General features: G+C 47.6%; 1 protein-coding gene across 4 annotated transcripts; it reads left to right on the top strand.

The window, feature by feature from the left end:
• The first annotated feature begins 166 nt into the window (after nucleotides 1-166).
• ITGB1BP2 (integrin subunit beta 1 binding protein 2) lies at nucleotides 167-14,324 on the top strand. Of its 4 annotated transcripts, none has more exons than XM_079963009.1 (11): nucleotides 167-424; nucleotides 4,047-4,096; nucleotides 5,113-5,169; nucleotides 6,243-6,382; nucleotides 7,378-7,496; nucleotides 8,419-8,474; nucleotides 9,579-9,649; nucleotides 11,008-11,110; nucleotides 12,625-12,747; nucleotides 13,095-13,157; nucleotides 13,677-14,324. In XM_079963009.1, the coding sequence occupies exons 1-11, from the start codon at nucleotides 361-363 to the stop codon at nucleotides 13,971-13,973; spliced, it is 1,143 nt and encodes a 380-aa protein (XP_079819135.1). In that variant the 5' UTR covers nucleotides 167-360; the 3' UTR covers nucleotides 13,974-14,324. The 4 variants fall into 4 exon arrangements, with proteins under 4 accessions (XP_079819135.1, XP_079819137.1, XP_079819136.1 ...); XM_079963011.1 differs by having other exon boundaries at nucleotides 168-424; nucleotides 8,422-8,474; XM_079963010.1 differs by having other exon boundaries at nucleotides 171-424; nucleotides 12,628-12,747.
• The last annotated feature ends 4,992 nt before the right edge of the window (nucleotides 14,325-19,316 follow it).

The raw sequence follows: 19,316 nt of genomic DNA, 5'->3' as shown, positions 1-19,316 counted from the left end.
GACCAGCCCTTTATGTCTCTGGAGCATCTGCCTTGCGCTCCAGCTGCTGCCGCTGCCGCCCCATTGCGCTGTGCCCTCCCCGCCGGGGCAATCCACGCCTGCTTGTTCAGTGCTTCTGGTAGGCCGAACGGGTTGCATGCCCATCTTTGGGCCGGGCTCCGGTTGCAGGGCCCTCCCCCTTGCCGCCTGCTAAAGATAGCCAGGACTCGTTTTTCGCCCAGCCCCGAAAGTTGCGGTCGAGAGAGCCTCTCTGACTGACAGGGATGCGTGCTGGACAGTGACAGAGCCGGCCCGGCTTGCTTGCTTGCCTGCCTGCCTGCCTGCCTTTCTTTGTGAGGGTCTGGATCCCCGACCCAGGAGATGGCTTTGCTCTGCTATAACAAGGGATGCGGGCAGAAGTTTGACCCGGAGAAGAACACGCAAGGTAAGTCAGAGGTCCGGGACCAGCGATGGGCGGCCTCTGATGTCCACGTGACTCTGTGCGAGTTCCCACGGCACTCAGGAGAACCGCAGGAAGTTTGTTTGCAAGGAAGTGTGCGTGTAAGTTAGGAGAGTTGCTTTAACAGTTGAGACGTATGCATGTGCGCGCGTGCGCATGTGTGGTATTACCGCTTGCTTTCTTTCCTGTGCCGCTCCGGCGAGTTCAACAGGTGATGTGATCACCCCAGAGCTATGATAAGAGGCTAAATTTCTGCCTGATGTTCACAGGACAGGAATCTCTGTAAGCGAGAAACCCGAAGACAACAAGATATTGTTATTACAGTATTGTTACTAATCTTTACCGTTGATTAACTAAACCACAGTCTCAAGGCAATTTATGGGTAAGATGATTAAAAACACTTAAAAACACAAAAGTAACAAATGCATTTAAGACATGACCTTGCAGATCTGTCTCTGGCTGTGTACTCACATACTTCTGAAGCATATACACGCTGGAACCCTGGGAACTGTAGTTTACCCCTCAGCTACAATTCCCAGCACTCTTAACAAACTACGGCTTCCAAGGTTCTGGGGTGGGGGTTGCTTTAAAGGTACCGTGAGCCCTAGAACCAGCACATTCAAGGCACACGTCAAGCAAAGAGAATGTCTCAGTCATTTGCAGAGTCTGTAGTATCATTGGTATGCTTCCAGAGGGAAAAAGGCAGAGTCTCTGAGGCAGAGAGAATTACTTCAAAAGCACCTCTTGGGCTACACACACACTTAAAGCACATAGCTTTACCCTGGGAACTGTAGCTTATTATGGGTGCCGGGAACTGTAGTTCTCTGTGGGGCAAACTACAGTTCCTATTATCCTTAGGGTGAAAGAATGTATGGTGTATACACAGCCTTGGTTTACCTGCTCAGTGCCAGGGTTGCATTGCTAGAGCGAAAAGACAGACAATAACAGTGCATTAGTTATGGGTTGATCCTGGGCGCTCCACACATCCTTCAGTTTTATTAGTTGTTCTGTGATGCTTCCCCAGTGTTACCATGTTATTGCTGTTGAAATGCCCCCCCCCTTCTGTTATAGATTGGATTATTGCAATGTGGGTCTACTCTTAGGCCTGGTCTGGAAGTTCCACCGGTGCAGAATGCTACACCTAGACAGTTAGTGGGGATAAATTCTCACCAGCACATAATTCCAAAGCTCAAAAGCTTGCGCTGACTGCCCATATGCTACCGGGGCAAGCTCTATGCTTTTGTATTAATTCACAAGGCCCTTAGCCACCTGGGTCCAAGTTACCTTAGGGAGCACCTGATCCCTTATATCCCTACCTGATCACAGAGGTCTTTGGGGGACTCACTGTTCTTGCCCCCCCCCATGACTCAGATGCACAGCGTGTTTAGTATTGTGGGCACAATTTTGTGGAATTCCCTTCCTATGGAGGCCAGAGGCCCCCTCCCTGTTGAACCTCTGGCACCTACTGAATGCTCTATTATTATCATTATTATTCCAGCAGGCTAAATAAATAAATAAATAAATAAATAATTCTATTATTTGTACCCGGCTAATCTGACTGGGTTGCCCCAGCCACTCTTGGCAGCTTCCAACATAAATAAAAACGTAACACAACATTATACATTAAAAGCCTTCCCTATTCAGGGATGCCTTCAGATGTCTTCTAAAGATTATATAGTTACTCATTTTCTTGACATCTGATGGGAGGGCATTCCATAGGGTGGGTGCCACCACCGAGAAGACCCTCTGCCTGGTTCTCTGTAGCTTCATTTCTTGCCATGAGGGAACCCCCAGAAGGCCCTTAGAGCTAGATCTCAGTGTCTGGACTGAACGATGAGGGTGGAGACGCTCCTTCAATGGTTTTTTTTAAAAAAACTTTTTCTTTTCTCTCATTACCAATAAACTTATAACATACAGATTACATAAACATCACTCCCTCCCCCCTTTTGGACTTTCCTCGGCTTCCGTTTCTGATTTATTTACCTCCTTATATTTGTAGAAGATATTTGTATCTTCTACAAATATCATACTTTTTCCTTTTATTACATTACCTATTCCCTATCCATAAAACTGTGAATGTTTATTTAAATCCTACCATCAGATCAATGTTCTTCCTTTGTTTCTGCAAAATCCCTATTGTCCTTTTCCCGAAGTCTGTGTGTCAGCTTCACCATCTCTGCATAATTCACCAGTTTTTCTTGCCATTGTTCTTTTGTTGGAATTTCTCCAGTCTTCCAATTCTGTGCTAGCAGTATTCTTGCCACCGTCATTGCATACATAAATAGTGCCCTTTTCTCTTTTGGCAGGTCTTGCCCTAAAATGCCCAACAGGAAGGCTTCTGGTTGTTTAACAAATGCTATTTTAAACTTTTAAAAAAAAAATTCATTGTAAATCATTTCCCAGTATACCTTAACCTTTTTACAATCCCACCACATATGACAAAAAGTCCCTTCAACCTCTTTACACCTCCAACATTCCCTCTGCTCATTTTTATATCTTCATATAATTTTCCTTTAACAATATACAGTCTGTGAATTTCAAATTTACTTTCCAGAGTTTTGTCCAATCTTCAAATTGTATGTTGTGGCATATATCTTGTGCCCATTTAATTATTACTGATTTCACTTCCTCATTTTTTGTTTCCCATTCCAAAAGAATGTTATACATTTTCTTTAATAATTTTGTTTTCTCTTCTATTACAGTAGTACCTCCGGTTAAGTACTTAATTCGTTCCGGAGGTCTGTTCTTAACCTGAAACTGTTCTTAACCTAAAGCACCACTTTAGCTAATGGGGCCTCCAGCTGCTGCCATGCTGCCGGAGCACGATTTCTGTTCTCATCCTGAAGCAAAGTTCTTAACCCGAGGTACTATTTCTTGGTTAGTGGAGGCTGTAACCTGAAGTGTCTGGCCCCAGTGATTTCCCTGCCTTTCCTTGGTTTATTGCATCTATAATTTCCTGCATGGTTATTTCCTTCAATGGGTGTTTGATTTTCTAGTTTTAACTGATTTTATTTTGTATCGTACAATAGAGACTGTTGTAGTCAAGGGATATGTAATTTGTTTAAATAAATACGATAAATAACACAGCACAACGAAAGTCGAACAAAACCCTAGACTGTTTGTGTTTTGAAAAGCTGCAGGATTTCAGCAAGGAGCTATGGGACATGCACAGATTGGAAATGCAGCAACATGTTCACCCTGGAACCTTTGCGAGTGCAAACAGCATCAAAAGTGGGATCATGTACAACCACTCCCCAATACTGCCCCAAGCACAAATTGTCCTGAATGCCCAGTGAGAAGGATATCTGAGGGGCCAGGGGTGAGAAAAGTAATACCGCTTGCAGACTTCACAAAGGGATCCAGTTGCCCACTGTGATAATGGGATGCAGGGCTACATGAGCCTTTGGCCTGATTCAGTAAGATGAGAGCCTGGATAGCTCCAGTTGGTTGGAGTGGTGGTGATAATGCCAAGGTTGTAGATTTCATCCCCATATGGGACATCAACTTATTCCTGCATTGCAGGGGGTTGGAATAGATGATCCTCAGGGTCCCTTTCATGATTCTGGCTGAACTGTTGACTTCTACCATTTTTGTTTCCCGCTCTCAGACTCCTGCCTCTACCACCCGGGTTTACCCATTTTCCATGATGCCTTGAAGGTGAGTTGGTTGAGCAGAGCAGGGCAATGGGATGAAGATCATCACTGAAGTGCCACATCCTTGCATAGGATTGCGCAGGGTCTGACTGGGCAGTGCGGTCTGGAGAGACTGGCACAAGGCATGAGAATAGCAGGTTGTTGATCAGGTATTTGTGTGTATGGGGGGGCATCCTGTTGCTTTACATTTTGGCTGGGCTTAGTAGCCCTTGGAATTCCTATCATACCACTTTAAACTGTCATGGCTCCCCCCAAAGAACCCTGGGCACTTTAGTTTGTTAAGGGTGCTGACTGTGAGTTGTTAGGAGCAAGGGAGGATTTAGGGCTGTGCAAGGGAAGGAGAGAAGGCAGAGGCACTAGGTTTTGGAAAGGAGGTGTGAGACTCTGACAGTGTCTCTTTCCCAAAACCTAATTAACGCATTCCCAACTTTGGGGTGCTATGGGAGCTTGGGAGGGCTCCAGCGCCCTGCTAGAACCTCATGTCTCTTTCCCAAAGCAGAACTGCCCCCTCACCCACTTTTGTGAAAGCAGCATGAGGGCTGGGTGTGTGTGCAAATTTTGGCGCCATCCAAGTCTGCCAATGATAGAAGACCCCCTCCCTCACAGAGCTGCAGTTCTCAGGAACCTTAACAAACTGCAGTTCCTGCAGTTCTCCAGGGAACTGTTCAATGTACGCTGAGGATGTGAACTTGGCTTTCTCACTTCATGCTCCACGGCTGTGAATTAAGAGCATCTGTCCTGTGCCCACCGTTTACTGTGAGGACTGGGGAACTGGAGGTATGAGTTTGCAAAAATGCCCCTGTCCTCCCAGCATCAATGCTGCATTCTGGGACTTGTTGCCCTGCCCCCCTGGTGTTACTGGTGGTTAAAAAAGAAAATATGCCACTCCTCTGGCTGTAAAAGAGCACACAGGTTTTCCCTGCCAGACACCAGTATTAAATTTCTAGTTGCCTCTGGTAACCATTTGTGGGTTGCTGTGTTTGTGAAATGGAGGACTTACCCCTATGTTATTCCTCCCAGGGCTGGTCTTGCTGCAAGAAACGAACCACCGACTTCTCAGAATTCCTCTCCATAAAGGTGTGTTCTGTGCCCATTGGATCTTCCCCTTCACCCCATAGTGCTGGCTCCTGTGAGCCAAATGAGTTTTGACTGATTTCTGGTGTGCCGCTCTTTTGGGTGAATTTCTTTGAACTGTATGAGCCTTATGTTGAAGGTTCAGGCAGATGTTCTGATGACCATTGCCTTTATGTAAATATCCAACCTGCTGACCCTTAGAGTCATAGGAAGCTGCCTTATACTCAGCAAGACCATTGGTCCATCTAGCTCAATATTGTCTACATGGACTGGCAATGGCTCTCCTGGGTTTAGGGATCTCTTTCAGCCCTACTTGGAGACACCAGGGATGGAATTCGGGACTTTCTGCACGCAAAACAAATGCTCTGCCACTGAGCTATGGCCCCATCCCATCTCAAAGGCTTAGAGCAGGTACAGTAATTAACAACTGGAAAGCAGCCAAACAAGCACTGGCAAAACAGCTAAATTAAAATGGCTAGTTCAGCAAAGGTAGCAGATGGTGACATGTTATATTGACGAACACTGGATCAGCCTGTCATGTCTTGAACATATAAAGCTGAGCTTTCCTAAATCAGGCCAACTGGACCACCTAGCCTAATATTTTCTTTCTGTTTGGTAGTTTTGCAACTGAGATCCTCTTACAGGGGAGATGTTGGGAACTGAATTGGGATGTTCTGTGTGCAGAACAGGTGGTCTAACACAGAGCTATGGCCCCCCACCTCCATCACTTATGGCAGACACTCACATGAATGTGCATGCAGATGTAAGCAGCTAGTACATGGAATAGGAGAGTGCTCACTTTCAAAGGCAGGAGGGATCTTCCTCACAATGTAAATGAGTGCTACTGACATGCTGTGGCAATGTGGCATATGGGCGTGCTCCTTTGCTTACAAGTACATGGACATATCATGTGCCTTCTGCAGAGGTATTTTGTAATATGTGAAAGGGCCCTTTGTGGGCCACTGGTTCCTACAGCTTTGGGCACTTCCAGACAACCTGTTTATTGAGCATTCCTCCTGATTCAGTTGTGGAGGGGTTCAAACTAGGGCCGGACGCTATGCATTTTGTCCCCACAGGGCTGCACCAAAGGGTATCACAGCAATGAGAAGCCTCCAGAGCCAGAGGAGGCCCCGAGTGAGCCGAAGGTCAAGACAAGCACTGAGGTCATCATCCAGGGGCCAAAGTCAGCAGAGATGATGGAGCGTGAGAGGCCCAGGTGAGGTGGGGAGAAAGGGCAGGCCGTTCTCCTGGGACCAGGGGCAACGGGTTAAAAAATTGCCTTGTACCATATCCACCAACATTTATCCAATGAAAATAGAGATATCCTATTCAGTAATAATGATAATGATACCCCACCATCTGATTTGGTTAGCTAACACATATAAAAACATAATAAAACATTAAACATTAAGAAAAACTTCCCTATACGGGTCTGCCTTCAGATGTCTTTTAAACGTTGTATAGTTATCTCTGGTTTTTTTTTTGGGGGGGGGGTTGCATAACTGAGCCAAAACCAACATTTCTCTGATGGAAATAGGGATGTCTTAAGGAAAAGCAGTACATTCCAGGATCAAAAACGAAACCAGGGTGGCTTCTGTAAATCTGGGAGCGTCCCTGGAAAATAGGGACACTTGAGGGTCTGTTATACTGAGCCAGACCATTGGGCCACCCAGCTCAGTTTCATCTACCCTGATAGACAGCATCTGTCCAGGGCATCGAGCAGAGACATTCCCAGCCCTACCTGGAGATGCCATTTGGGGCTGAACCTGGGACCTTCTGCATGCAAAGCAGACGCTCTGCTACTGAGCTACAGGCTCTTGCTGGATCAAACCAAGAGTCCCTCTAGTCTAGCCTGCTGCTCCCCTCGATGGCTAGCCAGATGCCTCTTGCAACCCCCCCCCCCCAAGGAGAGTGTGAAGGCAGCATCCCTTCCTTGTTGCATGCCCCACTGTCTGCCACTGAGAGGCAGACTGCCTCCAGGTATAAAGGCTCCATTTTGGTGCTGTAGCTAATTCCTGTTTAAAACCCTGGGGACTTGTGGCAGGGAATTCCACAGGTGAACTGTGTATTTTGTGAAGGGGGTGGCACATGGTGAAAACGGCAGGGTCCCCACCTTCTTGGAAACCTGTTTCAGATGAAGCTTGGCAGTAACTCTGAATCTTAATATATCATCGAATCTCTTTTGTTTTTTATTTTGTTAATCTTCTCCAGTTCCGATGAGCCTAAACAGTTGCTGCCTGTGAAAGTGTCCGGATCTCTGGCGCAGGCCCTGAGCAAACTGGATTTAACCCGCAAGGACCACCCGCCAGTTCAAGGCTCAGCAGACACTCGTAAGAGCCTTGCTGGTTTGGGAGGGTGAGGTGGGAAATAACTACAAAGGGGTATAGGACAGGTATTGTACTTGGAAAGGATTCCCCCAAGTTTTGGTGCCTACAGGCATATTTGGAAATCTAAGAAACTGTTGTGGGCACCCCAAAATACCCCTTTCACAGAATAAAAACTAACAATGTCCAGAACCCCCTCTCAAAAACAGACAAAACTCACCCCCCCCCCCAAAAAATAAGACTGCATCTGCAGCAAATGTTTAAAGCACATTTGACACATGTTTAAAGCACATGGCTCTCCCCAGAGAATCTTTGGAATGGTAGATTACCCTTCCCCCAAAGCTATAATTCCCAGCACCCTTAACAAACTACAGTTCCCAGTATTCTTTGGGGGAAAGCTATGCACTTTAAATATATTGTGGAGATGCGGCAGGGGGCTCCCCATCTTGTTTAAGGCCCAAGGTCAAGAAGTCCAAGCAGTTTGAGCAACCACATGTTTTCATTTTAGAAAATCTGAGCTGGGTTCCCTTTCTGCTACAAGCGGGAGCCTGCGGTGGCTACCTGTTGCTCTGCTGGATCAAAATGTAAACTCTTGGTATCCAGTACGGCACTGAGCAGTAGAACATGAGCTTTATTACAGGGGTGTTTGGGGTTGCTGCCTTTGTGCTGAGCATCGATAGGCTCAACTGCCCACCTCCCTTTTTATGGGTCTGATAGCAGCGCACAGCAAAGCAGTCACCCAGATCTATGAGCTCAGGGCTGTTAGTTAGCATAGGATCTCCCTGGACTTTAATCAACCACAGTGGATTGCACTTTGCAGAGTCAACAGGGCTAAGCTCCTAGAAGTGGGTGGGGTGGCCTGTCATTTGGGGGTTTGCAAAGTGCCCTCAAGATGTTTGCCTGACTTTGCACTTGTGCTTCCCCACAACAGCTTCCCTGGAGGTGAGCGCTGGCACTACCTGCAAGAACTCTGGCTGCAAGGCGGTGAGTCCTGTGTTTGCCCCTCCCTTTCTAAACTCCCGGCATGTCTCCTCAAGCCTGTGCTCTCTTTCCATGAGAGTTTTCTCAGATTTCCAATACTGGCCCCTCGCTGTTCATTTATGCCCTCTGCTCTGAGACTTTGCATCTCCGATGTGAACTTCTGACCAAGCCTCAAGGCAACCAACCACACATTTTGGACTACTGCCCCCATGGTTCCCAGCCGTCATCGTCAGCTCCTATGTTGGGAGCTGTAGTTCAACATTTGGAAGGGCACCAGGTTGGGGGAGATTGCTATACCCTGTCTGATTGTGAAAGGATGGGGTTTCTGGGATATTTATCTAGCATGGAATTTAGAGCTGAGGATGAGCCAGTTCACACACATTTCACAGAACCAGGGAAAGGTGTGGCTGGCGCTCATGGGAGTTGTAGTCCGACCACATCTGGAGGGCGCCAAGTTTATCTATTTATTTGCTGCATTCACATCCCACCTCTTTCTCCAAGTTGCTCAAGGCAGCTTACGTGGTTCCCCCCTCCATTTAATCCCCACAACAACCCTGTGAGGTTGGTTAGGTTGAGAGGCAGGGAGTGGCCCAGAACTACTCGGTGAGCTTCATAGCAAAATTGGCCTTTGAACCTGGTCCCCACCTAGTCCAGTGCTCTAACTGCTATACCACACAGTCTCTCGTGGGAGTTGCAGTCCAACGTTTGGAGGGTACAACATTGAGGAAGGTTGCCTCAAGCCTAGAGCCCAATCTGTGGAGGCTGCTCAGTTTCCTCTTCCTAGGTCTCAGTGCAGAAGGTCAGCAGCAGGAAGGATGGGGACAGAGGTGGAATTTCTTGCTTCTGTCTTTCATTGGCTCTGGCGCCACCTACTGTTGGGCTCCATGCCACCTGCCAATCCCAAAGGACACCAGCCACCACTGGCCTTGATCCATGGTTTCTCCACTCCAAACAAGATTCCTGCTGGGAAATGGAGCCTGCGGCTGTGGCTGGTGCATCAGGAAGCAAAGGGTGGGTCTGGGGCTTCTCTGGCCAACAGAGAAATGTTTGGCCTCTGCCTCCCGCAAGGCTGCTTGGCTGACCTTTCCGCCCCGGTTTATCTTCCAGGTTTACCAGGGGGAAGAAAGCGATAGGGAGACCTGCACATTCCACCCTGGGGTGCCTGTCTTCCACGAAGGGTAAGGTGCAATTCCTTCAGCCCTGCCTGTGGGATCATGGGGTGCTTCGTCCCCCATGTTCAGCCCATGCTGGCCAGCTGGAGGATGGTTTCTCTTTGTCAGCAGTTGTGTGCTGGTGCACAGGCTTTCTTCCTGGCGCTATTCTGTTCCTGCATTGTGCTCTGCAGGGTGCAATGCCCTTGGAGCTCTTTTATCATGCTCATACAGCTCGAGCAGGTCGTTCCAGGGTGCAGAATCAAGCACACAGCACTGGACCCCAATCCATATCTGGCGAAATCCAGGACTCCTCCCCCAAATACTTCTGCTTAATAGAGCTCACCTCATGCACATGCTTTCCCTGTGCTCACTCCAGTCAATCAAGCTTCTGTCTCCCCCCATCCTGTAGATTCTAGTGAGGATGATGCATTCCAAGGCAGCTTGTGACAAAAAGTAGCCTAAATGCACATTAGAGCTCATTGTTCCCCATCAGTGAAAAGCCCAAAGTTGTCACAAAATAATTGGACGTTTTTGAGCTATTTTTTGAGGGACATGGGCAAGAACAACACTGCTGACATCAGTTGCCATACATGCAGATTTCCCCGAACATTTAGCTGATTTCCGCCCAGATTCTGCTTTCGGCTGCAGTATTCTGGGCGTGACATATGGCAACCCAACACAAGAAGAGCCGGCATTCTGTTCTCACGGTGGCCAACCAGATGCCCCTTTGGGAAACCTGCAAACACTCCTCCTTCCTGAAGTTTCCAGCAACTGATATTCAGAAGCATCGCTGCCTCCAGCTGTGGAGGCAGAGCATAGCCTCCATCATGGCTGGAAGCCCTTGATAGCTCTATCCTCTTCCATGAATTTTTTCAATCTTCTTTTAAAGCCATCCAAGTCCATGACCATCCCTGCCTCCTGTGGCAATGAGTTCTTTAGTTTAACTAAGTGCTGTGTGTGTATATGTCCCTCCAGTATTCCAATCTTCTGTTGGCAACCAGCCAGCTTAGGAACAATTTGCTACACTCAAATAGCCAAAATAGGATCTGTTATGTAGTGAAGTTTCACCCTGGGCCAGCAGGGGGATACTGTATATAGTTTTCACTCAGGTCCACGTCAGTTATTTTAGGCAGGAACTCTGGGCTGTTGTTGCTACAATGTTGACAGCCGGCTGCCTATAAAAGCAGGCTGGCTGAGCTGTTTGCAGTCAGTTCTATTCCAGCTTACAAAATAAAGAGCTACTTGGAGAAATCGCTGTGTCGTCTGCTATGTCAACCCACAACTTAACAGGATCAAGGCAAGAATTCAGGGGTGGCTTAATTCTCAGCCTCTTTCCTGTGCTTCTCTCTCCTATCGGTTCATTTGATCCCCCACCCTCCCAGCATGAAATACTGGAGCTGCTGTGGAATGAAAACCACCGACTTCACAGCATTCCTGGAGCAAAAGGGTTGCAGCCGAGGGAAGCACACCTGGGTGAAGAAGCAGGTGAGGAACACACGCTCCTCTGGTCCCCTGTTAGGTAAAGGTAAAGGGACCCCTGACCATTAGGTCCAGTCGTGGCCGACTCTGGGGTTGCGGTGCTCATCTCGCTTTATTGGCCGAGGGAGCCGGCGTCCAGCTTTTGGGTCATGTGGCCAGCATGACTAAGCTGCTTCTGGCGAACCAGAGCAGCGCACAGAAACGCCGTTTACCTTCCCGCCGGAGGGGTACCTATTTATCTACTTGCACTTTGACGTTCGAACTGCTAGGTTGGCAGGAGCAGGACCGAGCAACGGGAGCTCACCCCGTCATCGCGGGGATTCGAACCGCCGACCTTCTGATCGGCAAGCCCTAGGCTCTGTGGTTTAACCTACAGCGCCACCCGCGTCCCTGCTAGGGATGGGCAAATCTCTCCATTTCAGTTTTCTCAGTCTCTCTCCCCTCTCCTCCCTCCGTTTCTTAAATTCAGCTCCCCACATGTCCGCAGAAATTTCTGGATTTTTAAAAATCCCCATTAAAATTAATCAGCGGGCTGGTGTAAATTTCTCCTAACAAACCTATTTTTGCATGCGGTTTTGAGCAATGCACACATTTCTGCAAGGTGTTTTGATGGGATTTCATGCGTTGTTCTCACATATATACAGTGGTACCTCGGGTTACATATGCTTCAGGTTACAGACTCCACTAACCCAGAAATATTACCTCGGGTTAAGAACTTTGCTTCAGGATGAGAACAAAAATTGCGCCGTGGTGGCAGCGGGAGGCCCCATTAGCTAAAGTGGTACCTCAGGTTAAGAACAGTTTCAGGTTAAGAACGGACCTCCAGAACGAATAAAGTTCTTAACTTGAGGTACCACTGTACTTGGAAGTGCTGGTCATTCACTTCTTCCCCATGACCTTCACACACACAAAGTAATCCATTAAAGGAGATTGAGAGCCTGCATCTTAAGTGAGTTAATAGTATGAAATGTATTTTAATGTTGCACGTGATGGTGAAAGTAGATGTGATGTAGGAGGGTTGTGATAAGACTCTTTCAGGGGGAAAAAGAATAGGCCCCATTAGCTAAAGTGGTGCTTCAGGTTAAGAACGGACCACCGGAACGAATTAAGAACTTAACCCGAGGCACCACTGTACATGCATTTTGACACATACTTGCCCCTCTTACACACATTGCTTGGCTGGAGAAATGCTTTGCAAAATGTGAAGTTCACATTTGAAGGATAGCTGTGTTCTAGTTCAGGAATTGGGTTGAGAAGTGCGAATTAGGTTAGTTTCTCATTAAAATGCAAAAAAGAAATAAAGAAAGAAAGAAAATTATCCCCCTCCTCTGCTTGTCAACCACCTTAGTGTGCTTACTGGGCTTCCTATGAAAAGGGGCTCCTTGCCTGTCTTCACCCTTGCTTTGCAGCTGAGATACCCTCCCCCCACAACCTTTCAAGGCCCCCCTGCCTTGAGGGAAGTGGCTGCTCCATAAATAGGAAGTGGGCAGGTGGGAATGTTAACTGGCTCTTTTTGGCAGCAGGACAAGAAGTTGGTCTCTTGCCGGCAGGACTGGCACCAAACCGGCAGCCAAGTGGTGGTGACCATCTATGCCAAGACCCCTCTGCCAAATCTCAGCTCTGTGAAGGCCAACCGCACAACGGTAAGGAAGGGCAGACATTGCCCTGAGGAGGGCTATCTGCCCCTTGGAGCAACCTTGGCGCTGCTGAGTGCAGTGCTGGCCTGCATGGCGAATTTGCGATCATTGTGTTCTCCAAAATGAGATGGGTGTGGTCAGTGCTATTTTTCTAGAAAAAGAGGTGCCGGAACTCACCATGAACGCCTGCCTTTTTTCTCTTATAATGGCAATGGCGCCCATCTGAGAGGTGCCAGAACTGAGTTCTGGTGAGTTCTAGCTGGAAAAAAAAGCCCTGGGAGTGGCAGTGGGGGTCCTACAGCAGGACAAAATTGTACTGAAGTTGCCTCCTCTTTTTATCCCCCTTCCTGCAGCTCGACATTCATATTACTTTCGAAGGAGATAAGGTTTTCCAGGCAGAGTTGGATCTCTGGGGGGTAAGTTTTGGGTTGCTTCACTTGGTAACAAACTATAATTTTTTTAAAAAATGAAAAAAATATGTGGGACGGGGCCTGTGTTGAGGGTGCAACGACAGCTAAAGCTATTGAATTCCTACTCCATGAGCAGCTGTTAAACACACAGGAAAAATACAGTTACCTTGCAGTTCCACAGTTTGGCTACAGTGGGGAATCCTAAACATGCCCTCCACTCGCATAGCAGACCTTATAGCATGGCACAGTTATAAACATGTTGCCTAGTGTGTCCAGTCATTGGATCCCTCCCTTCTTTCCCTCAGAAGTTCTCCTCTGCCTGCAGCCAAAGGTTCCTGAAGCTATGATGCTGGCTCCTACAAGAGGCTACTAGCCGTGATGACTGCCCTCCGATAATCTGCTGCCTGAAGCAGTTGCCTTCCTTTGCCTAACGTTAGGGCCAGCTCTATACCATACTATGCCTTGGCTCTGTGACAGCAGAGAGTCAGAGCAGTATTCATTAAATGGCACTCTTCTCCTCTCCAGGTCATCAATGTGGAGAAGAGCTTTTTGAACATGTTGCCCTCCAAAGTGGAAATTACCCTGAAGAAGGAAAACGCTGTCACCTGGGCTAGGCTGGAGCACCCCCAGGGCAAATCACAAATGTTGCGGCAGCAGCAGCAGCTGGAGACAGACAGCTTGGAAAGCCAGAAAGCCAGAGGAGCTCATCTGGAAGAGGAGTCCGACGACAGCTTGAGCTGGTCAGAGGAGGAGGAGGAGGAATGGGAGGAAGGAGAGAAGAGCCAAGCTCTCCCTGCTAGCCACGACTCTGATGGGAAGTGAGTCGCAGCTGAGTGCTGCAGCCTGTGGAATTGGGAATGGGCTGGACTGTTCCCAGCTCTGATCTGTGTTGCTGAAAACAGGGGCACCAACCGGGTGCTACAGGAAGAATGCCCACTGTTTGCCAGGGACAGACTATGCCTGATGCTCCTCCTCTTCTGTCCAGGGCTGCAGAGCTGTCTGGATTGGGATGCAGGTGAAGGGAGGTGTGGGGGGCATATCCAGGGTGGTGGGAACCGGTGTCTGGAATTTCCCCATCCCCTCTTTTGTTTGTGTCTCTGTTGCTGCATTTCATTCATGGAATAAGAAACGTTCTTCAATAAAAAGGAAGATGAAAAGTATACTATGAAAGTACCGCCGTCTTGGGCAGTGTTTTTGTGGTTGTGTTTGACTCTTGGGAGATTGTGCTTGGCTCAGGGTTGGGGGTGAGGGGAACATAGGAAGCTGACTTCTAGCTCAGTCTTTGTCCATGCTGACAGTGATAAGAATTGCTGGTCTGTTAAGTGCCATTAAGACTCTTTGCCGCTTGAGTATGGCATCGAAAGACTGCACTCTGCCGTTTAATTCATTAAGAGACCAATATAAGCTGCAGCCTCTGGGCGTTAGGAAAACAAGAAGCTGGCTTTATACAGAATCAGACCATTAGATTACCTTGCCCAGTATTGTCCAGCCTGGCAACAGCTATCCAGAATCTGAGGCAGGGGATCTTTCAACCCTACCTGGAGAAATGAGGGACTGGACCTGGGAGCTTCTGCATGCAAGCAGATGCTCCAAGACTGAGTCCTGGTCCTTCTAGGCTTTGTGTGGGTTTCCATTTCTGAGTTGGGGTTGCCTTCATGTACCTGCTCTGGACAAGGCACAGCATCATTCAGACAATTCAGAGCAAGCAAAGGAAAAGTAATTCTTCACATAGTGCACAGTTGAACTATGGGATTGGCTCTCATTAGATGCAATGGTGGCCACCAGCTTAGGTGACTTTCGAAGGAAATCAGAACTCCATGGAAAAGGAGGCTGTCAATAGCCATGATGTGTTGTCCCTCCACTATAAGAGGCAGTATACCTGTGACTTGCTGGGAGTCACAAGTGGGAAGAGTGCTGTTGTGCTCAGGTTGCACTTTCAGGCTTCCTCCTGGCATCCAGCTGGCCACAGTGACAGCAGGACTCTGGGCTACATGGACCTTGGGACTGATGCAGCAGCCAGTCTCTTCTGGTGCTCCTACCATTTTCAGAAAGGGAAAGGATGTAGAAGGAGCAGAAGCAAGGGAAATGTATGTTCGCCCCTAGCAGAATTGTTATCCATCTGAACAGTTTCAGGTGTTGGAGGGAATTTTTTTTGGGGGGGGGGTTGAAGCTGTTCAAGGGTCAGTTTGCAGGCTTGGAGAAGTGGTGATAATAACTATCCATTGAAATGACTACTTCACAGAGTTGGAAACGAGAACAGCCTGATGCCAGAGTGGGGAACACCTTTCTCAAAGACCTACTTTCTTGGCATATGCCAATGGTGGGCGCGGCCAGAGGCAAAACTGGGCAGACCAATTAATGTAAATTTTACCTTCGTACAGTAGGCTTGCTTGTGCACACGCTTTCTCCTCCATCCAGGCATGCAAGAAGCATGATCAAACTTCATTGTAGCAATCAGGCCAGGCAAAAAGACTCTATGAGGGTGCAAAGCAGGGCCAGTAGAGGATGTCTGTGTGTGATAGGGGGGAGGGGGGGCTGCAGAAAGTCCCAAGGGGGCTGGAGAGCTGCATTCAGCTCCTGAAACTGAGTCCCCTACCCTGACCTACATATAAACTAGGAGAAGAATATACTATGTCTGTTCTGAGCTGCAAGCCCAAAGTGGTTTGATGCAGGGATACCAAAGAAGGATGGAGACAACTCCAGAATGGCCTCTTCTAAGTGCTTTATTAAAAGAAAGGTATAAACTCACAACACAGCATGCAGAGCCTCACAGTCTTTACAGACATGGGATGGAAACAGCAACAGAGGTCATCATGACCTGCCTGCAAAGTGCTAATATGCTAAGCATTAATTACACAAAAGACAGCTTGCGTCAATTTGTCCAGAACCTCCCCTCACACCTGGCTGGTGAGGCCATAGGTGGCAACTGTCCAAAGCTTTTCCCCTCTCTGGGCCTAGAGCCCAGCATCCCAAGGTCCACAGATAAGCGCAGCATCAAAGCAAATTCATTAGTATACATCAAAGCAAGCTCGTTAGCATACATCAAAGCAAGGGAACATAAACATATATGAGCTCATTCTTGCAATGACTACCAATTAATTGTAGGGTTATCCTGAATACCAAGATGGCGTTTGTAGAGCTTCTGGAAAATTTCACCTTTGTTCAATACAGTGTCCTTCAGGCACATGGTGACCTGTGAGAATTCTGGAGTTCCTGGAAGCAGGTTGCCGAGGAACAAAGCCTGCCTGCCTGCGTGGCCATGGGCGATATGACAAGTAAGGTAACACCTTTCAAGGTATTACCTTGAAAGTATTGCCTTGAAAGTGTTACCTTGAAAGTGCTATGTTCTGGAAGTGGTATCCACGTTAGCTTTTGCAAGAGCTGTTGTTTTCAGCAGGCTGGCCACAAATTTGTGTTCTTTTCCCTGTCACCATCTCAACTTTAGCTAGCTTTTCTTTTTCCCTGATGGGAAACGATGTGTCACTCAGAAAGCACGCATAACTAGCCCAATAGCATGTATCTGGGCTGATATGGGGCAGCAACTGCTTGACACAACATCTTGTGATCTCCCGACAAACAAAGCAGAATGAATGCTTAAGAAATATCTGATGTCATCTAATCTCCCTGCAAAGAAAGCAGGATGAATACTCAATAAGCAGATAACCTGGAAACTACCTCAGAGAGGTACCAGCTCTGGGTGAAAAGGTGCTAGGGATTGAACCAGGAACATTTTGAATGCAAAAATATGTGCTTTCTACCACCTTGTTCTCCTGTGGCCTGGTATGAGTGAATCACTGGATGGCCACAGCTGCTGAGCGCCAGCATGTAGAAGTATAGGAAGTGTGAATGGAAATGCTTTACATTCCCACACGTTGCCTCTGTTCTGCCATACCAGTGACGTCATGCTTTGGTGCTTGAGTTGCCTACTGGAACTAAGAAATCAGGGTGATAAATGAATGTCTGCCTTAACTGCATGAAATGCAGAGAAACACAGGCGGTGATAATTATGTAACATAAGCAAGTTGTTGATGACATAGGCATTCTGACATTGACAAGGAAATGAACAAATATGAATTAAATATCCTTTATCTCTATTCAATCAGATGTGATAGTGTGGAACCTCTTGATAGCTTGTAACTCAGCAGTTTCATGTTGCAGCCTCCTGTTGAAATTGCTCTATGATGAGCTCTCTAGAATCACTTACAGAAAGAACTGGAAGGTTGAAATGTTCCCCCCAAAGGGCTTTTAAATATTGTCATACCTGATGCCAAAATTTGTGACCATTTATTTTTTTCCACAGAACACAGCTGGCAGATGATAGCATACATGACATTGGAAGATGAGGTGATTGAACCCCAGATGTTGTGAATGGATGAGGGTGTTCAGGCATATGCCCCTAGAGAGTAAGAGTGTAACCCTAACCCCTATTTAGTAAAGGTAAAGGGACCCCTGACCATTAGGTCCAGTCGTGACCGACTCTGGGGTTGCGGCGCTCATCTCGCTTTATTGGCTGAGAGAGCCAGCGTACTGCTTCCAGGTCATGTGGCCAGCATGACTAAGACGCTTCTGGCGAACCAGAGCAGCGCACGGAAATGTCGTTTACCTTCCCGCCGGAGCAGTACCTTTTTATCTACTTGCACTTTGACGTGCTTTCAAACTGCTAGGTTGGCAGGAGCAGGACCGAGCAACGGGACCTCACCCCGTTGCGGGGATTCGAACCGCCGACCTTCTGATCGGCAAGTCCTAGGCTCTGTAGTTTAACCCACAGTGCCACCCGCGTCCCAACACACCACTGAATTCAATAGGACTTACTTCTGAGTACAGTGGTACCTCGGGTTAACTTAATTCATTCCGGAGGCCTGTTCTTAACCTGAAACTATTCTTAACCTGAAGCACCACTTTAGCTAATGGGGCCTCCCACTGCAGCCGCACCGCCGGAGCACGATTTCTATTCTCATCCTGAAGCAAAGTTCTTAACCCGAGGTACTATTTCTAGGTTAGTGCAGTCTGTAACCTGAAGCGTATGTAACCTGAAGCATATGTAACCCAAGGTACCACTGTATTTCGGGGTTAGCGGAGTCTGTAACCTGAAGTGTATGTAACCCGAGGTACCACTGTATACATTATTTGGAGTGTGTGGTCACCCTCTCTGAACTCAGGGGTCATTCCTTCTGAGTAAATGAGTAATGGAGCAGGGATGCATGATGTTCGTGCTGCTGATTTCATGTATGGTCTCAAAAACCTCAGCCATCACCGCAGTCAAAACTGGCCTAAGGTCACAGAGGCTTGTCTTATTCCTAGGGCTGTCATCTGAGTGGAGAAATTCCTTCTTTACTGATTCATCATATGTGTTTTTAGCTGATGAATCGATCAAATTAATGATTTGATCTGGATTATATTTAATATTTGTATTCTGCTTTTCCAGCAACAAATGTTGAGCTCAAAGCTGTTATTGTCGGCATCCATCTATCTTGTAAGACAATGGAAGATTGTGCCTTTGAGGGTAAAGTCAAAGCACTGGAGAGTTACAGCTCCTGCTATGGCTGCAGAGAGCGATACGGTAGAGACATGTGTTGTTGCAGGTGGGGCAGATGAAGGTGCCTGGTTGTGTTGCTGCAGATGCAGCAAGGCGTTTCTTCTCTCTGCGCTCCTCCCAGCAGCCATTCCTCCCCTAGTCACTCTTCTGGATACATGACTTGACTGTCTCCAGGCACTGTGGCCGTCATCTGCAAGGGATCCCCACATGACAGTGTTAATGGCAGCTCACAATAATCACAACAGCACTGCCCACACACATTGTAAACACTATAACATTGAATACAGTAACATATAAATAACTCGATGATAAATTCATCAGCAATTCAGCAAAATCACAAGAATTCAAAATATCAGAAAGAGCTGCTGAGTGATGCCAGGCGACCTCCTCTCTTGGGGAAGAGGTTTCTTTCCCCCCTCAGTGGGCAGGCACAACTCTCTACGTTTCCAAACCAGACTTAATGCCTGCAACCTCCTTGCGAGGTAGGCTAGCTAATGCCCTCTTTCAGTCTGGGAAGCCGCGGAAACTACATCTCCCATCAACCCCAGTCGCTGGCCACGGAAGCCTCCCCTACGCAAGAAAAACCATAGACCGAGGGGTGGGGGGGAGAAAGAGAGAGGACGGAAGTC

Source organism: Podarcis cretensis (genome assembly GCF_951804945.1).
Source record: "Podarcis cretensis genome assembly, chromosome: Z".
NCBI lineage: Eukaryota > Metazoa > Chordata > Lepidosauria > Squamata > Lacertidae > Podarcis > Podarcis cretensis.
This window is presented reverse-complemented; position numbering and strand designations above follow the sequence as displayed.

What these genes read in the sequence shown, in the direction of transcription:
- ITGB1BP2 (XM_079963009.1), top strand. Translation starts at nt 361, where the DNA reads ATGGCTTTGCTCTGCTATAACAAGGGATGCGGGCAGAAGTTTGACCCG. An exon ending in GTGCCTGTCTTCCACGAAGG is followed by an intron (nt 9,650 to 11,007) that starts GTAAGGTGCAAT and finishes CCACCCTCCCAG; the next exon opens with CATGAAATACTGGAGCTGCT. An exon ending in CAGAGTTGGATCTCTGGGGG is followed by an intron (nt 13,158 to 13,676) that starts GTAAGTTTTGGG and finishes TCTCCTCTCCAG; the next exon opens with GTCATCAATGTGGAGAAGAG.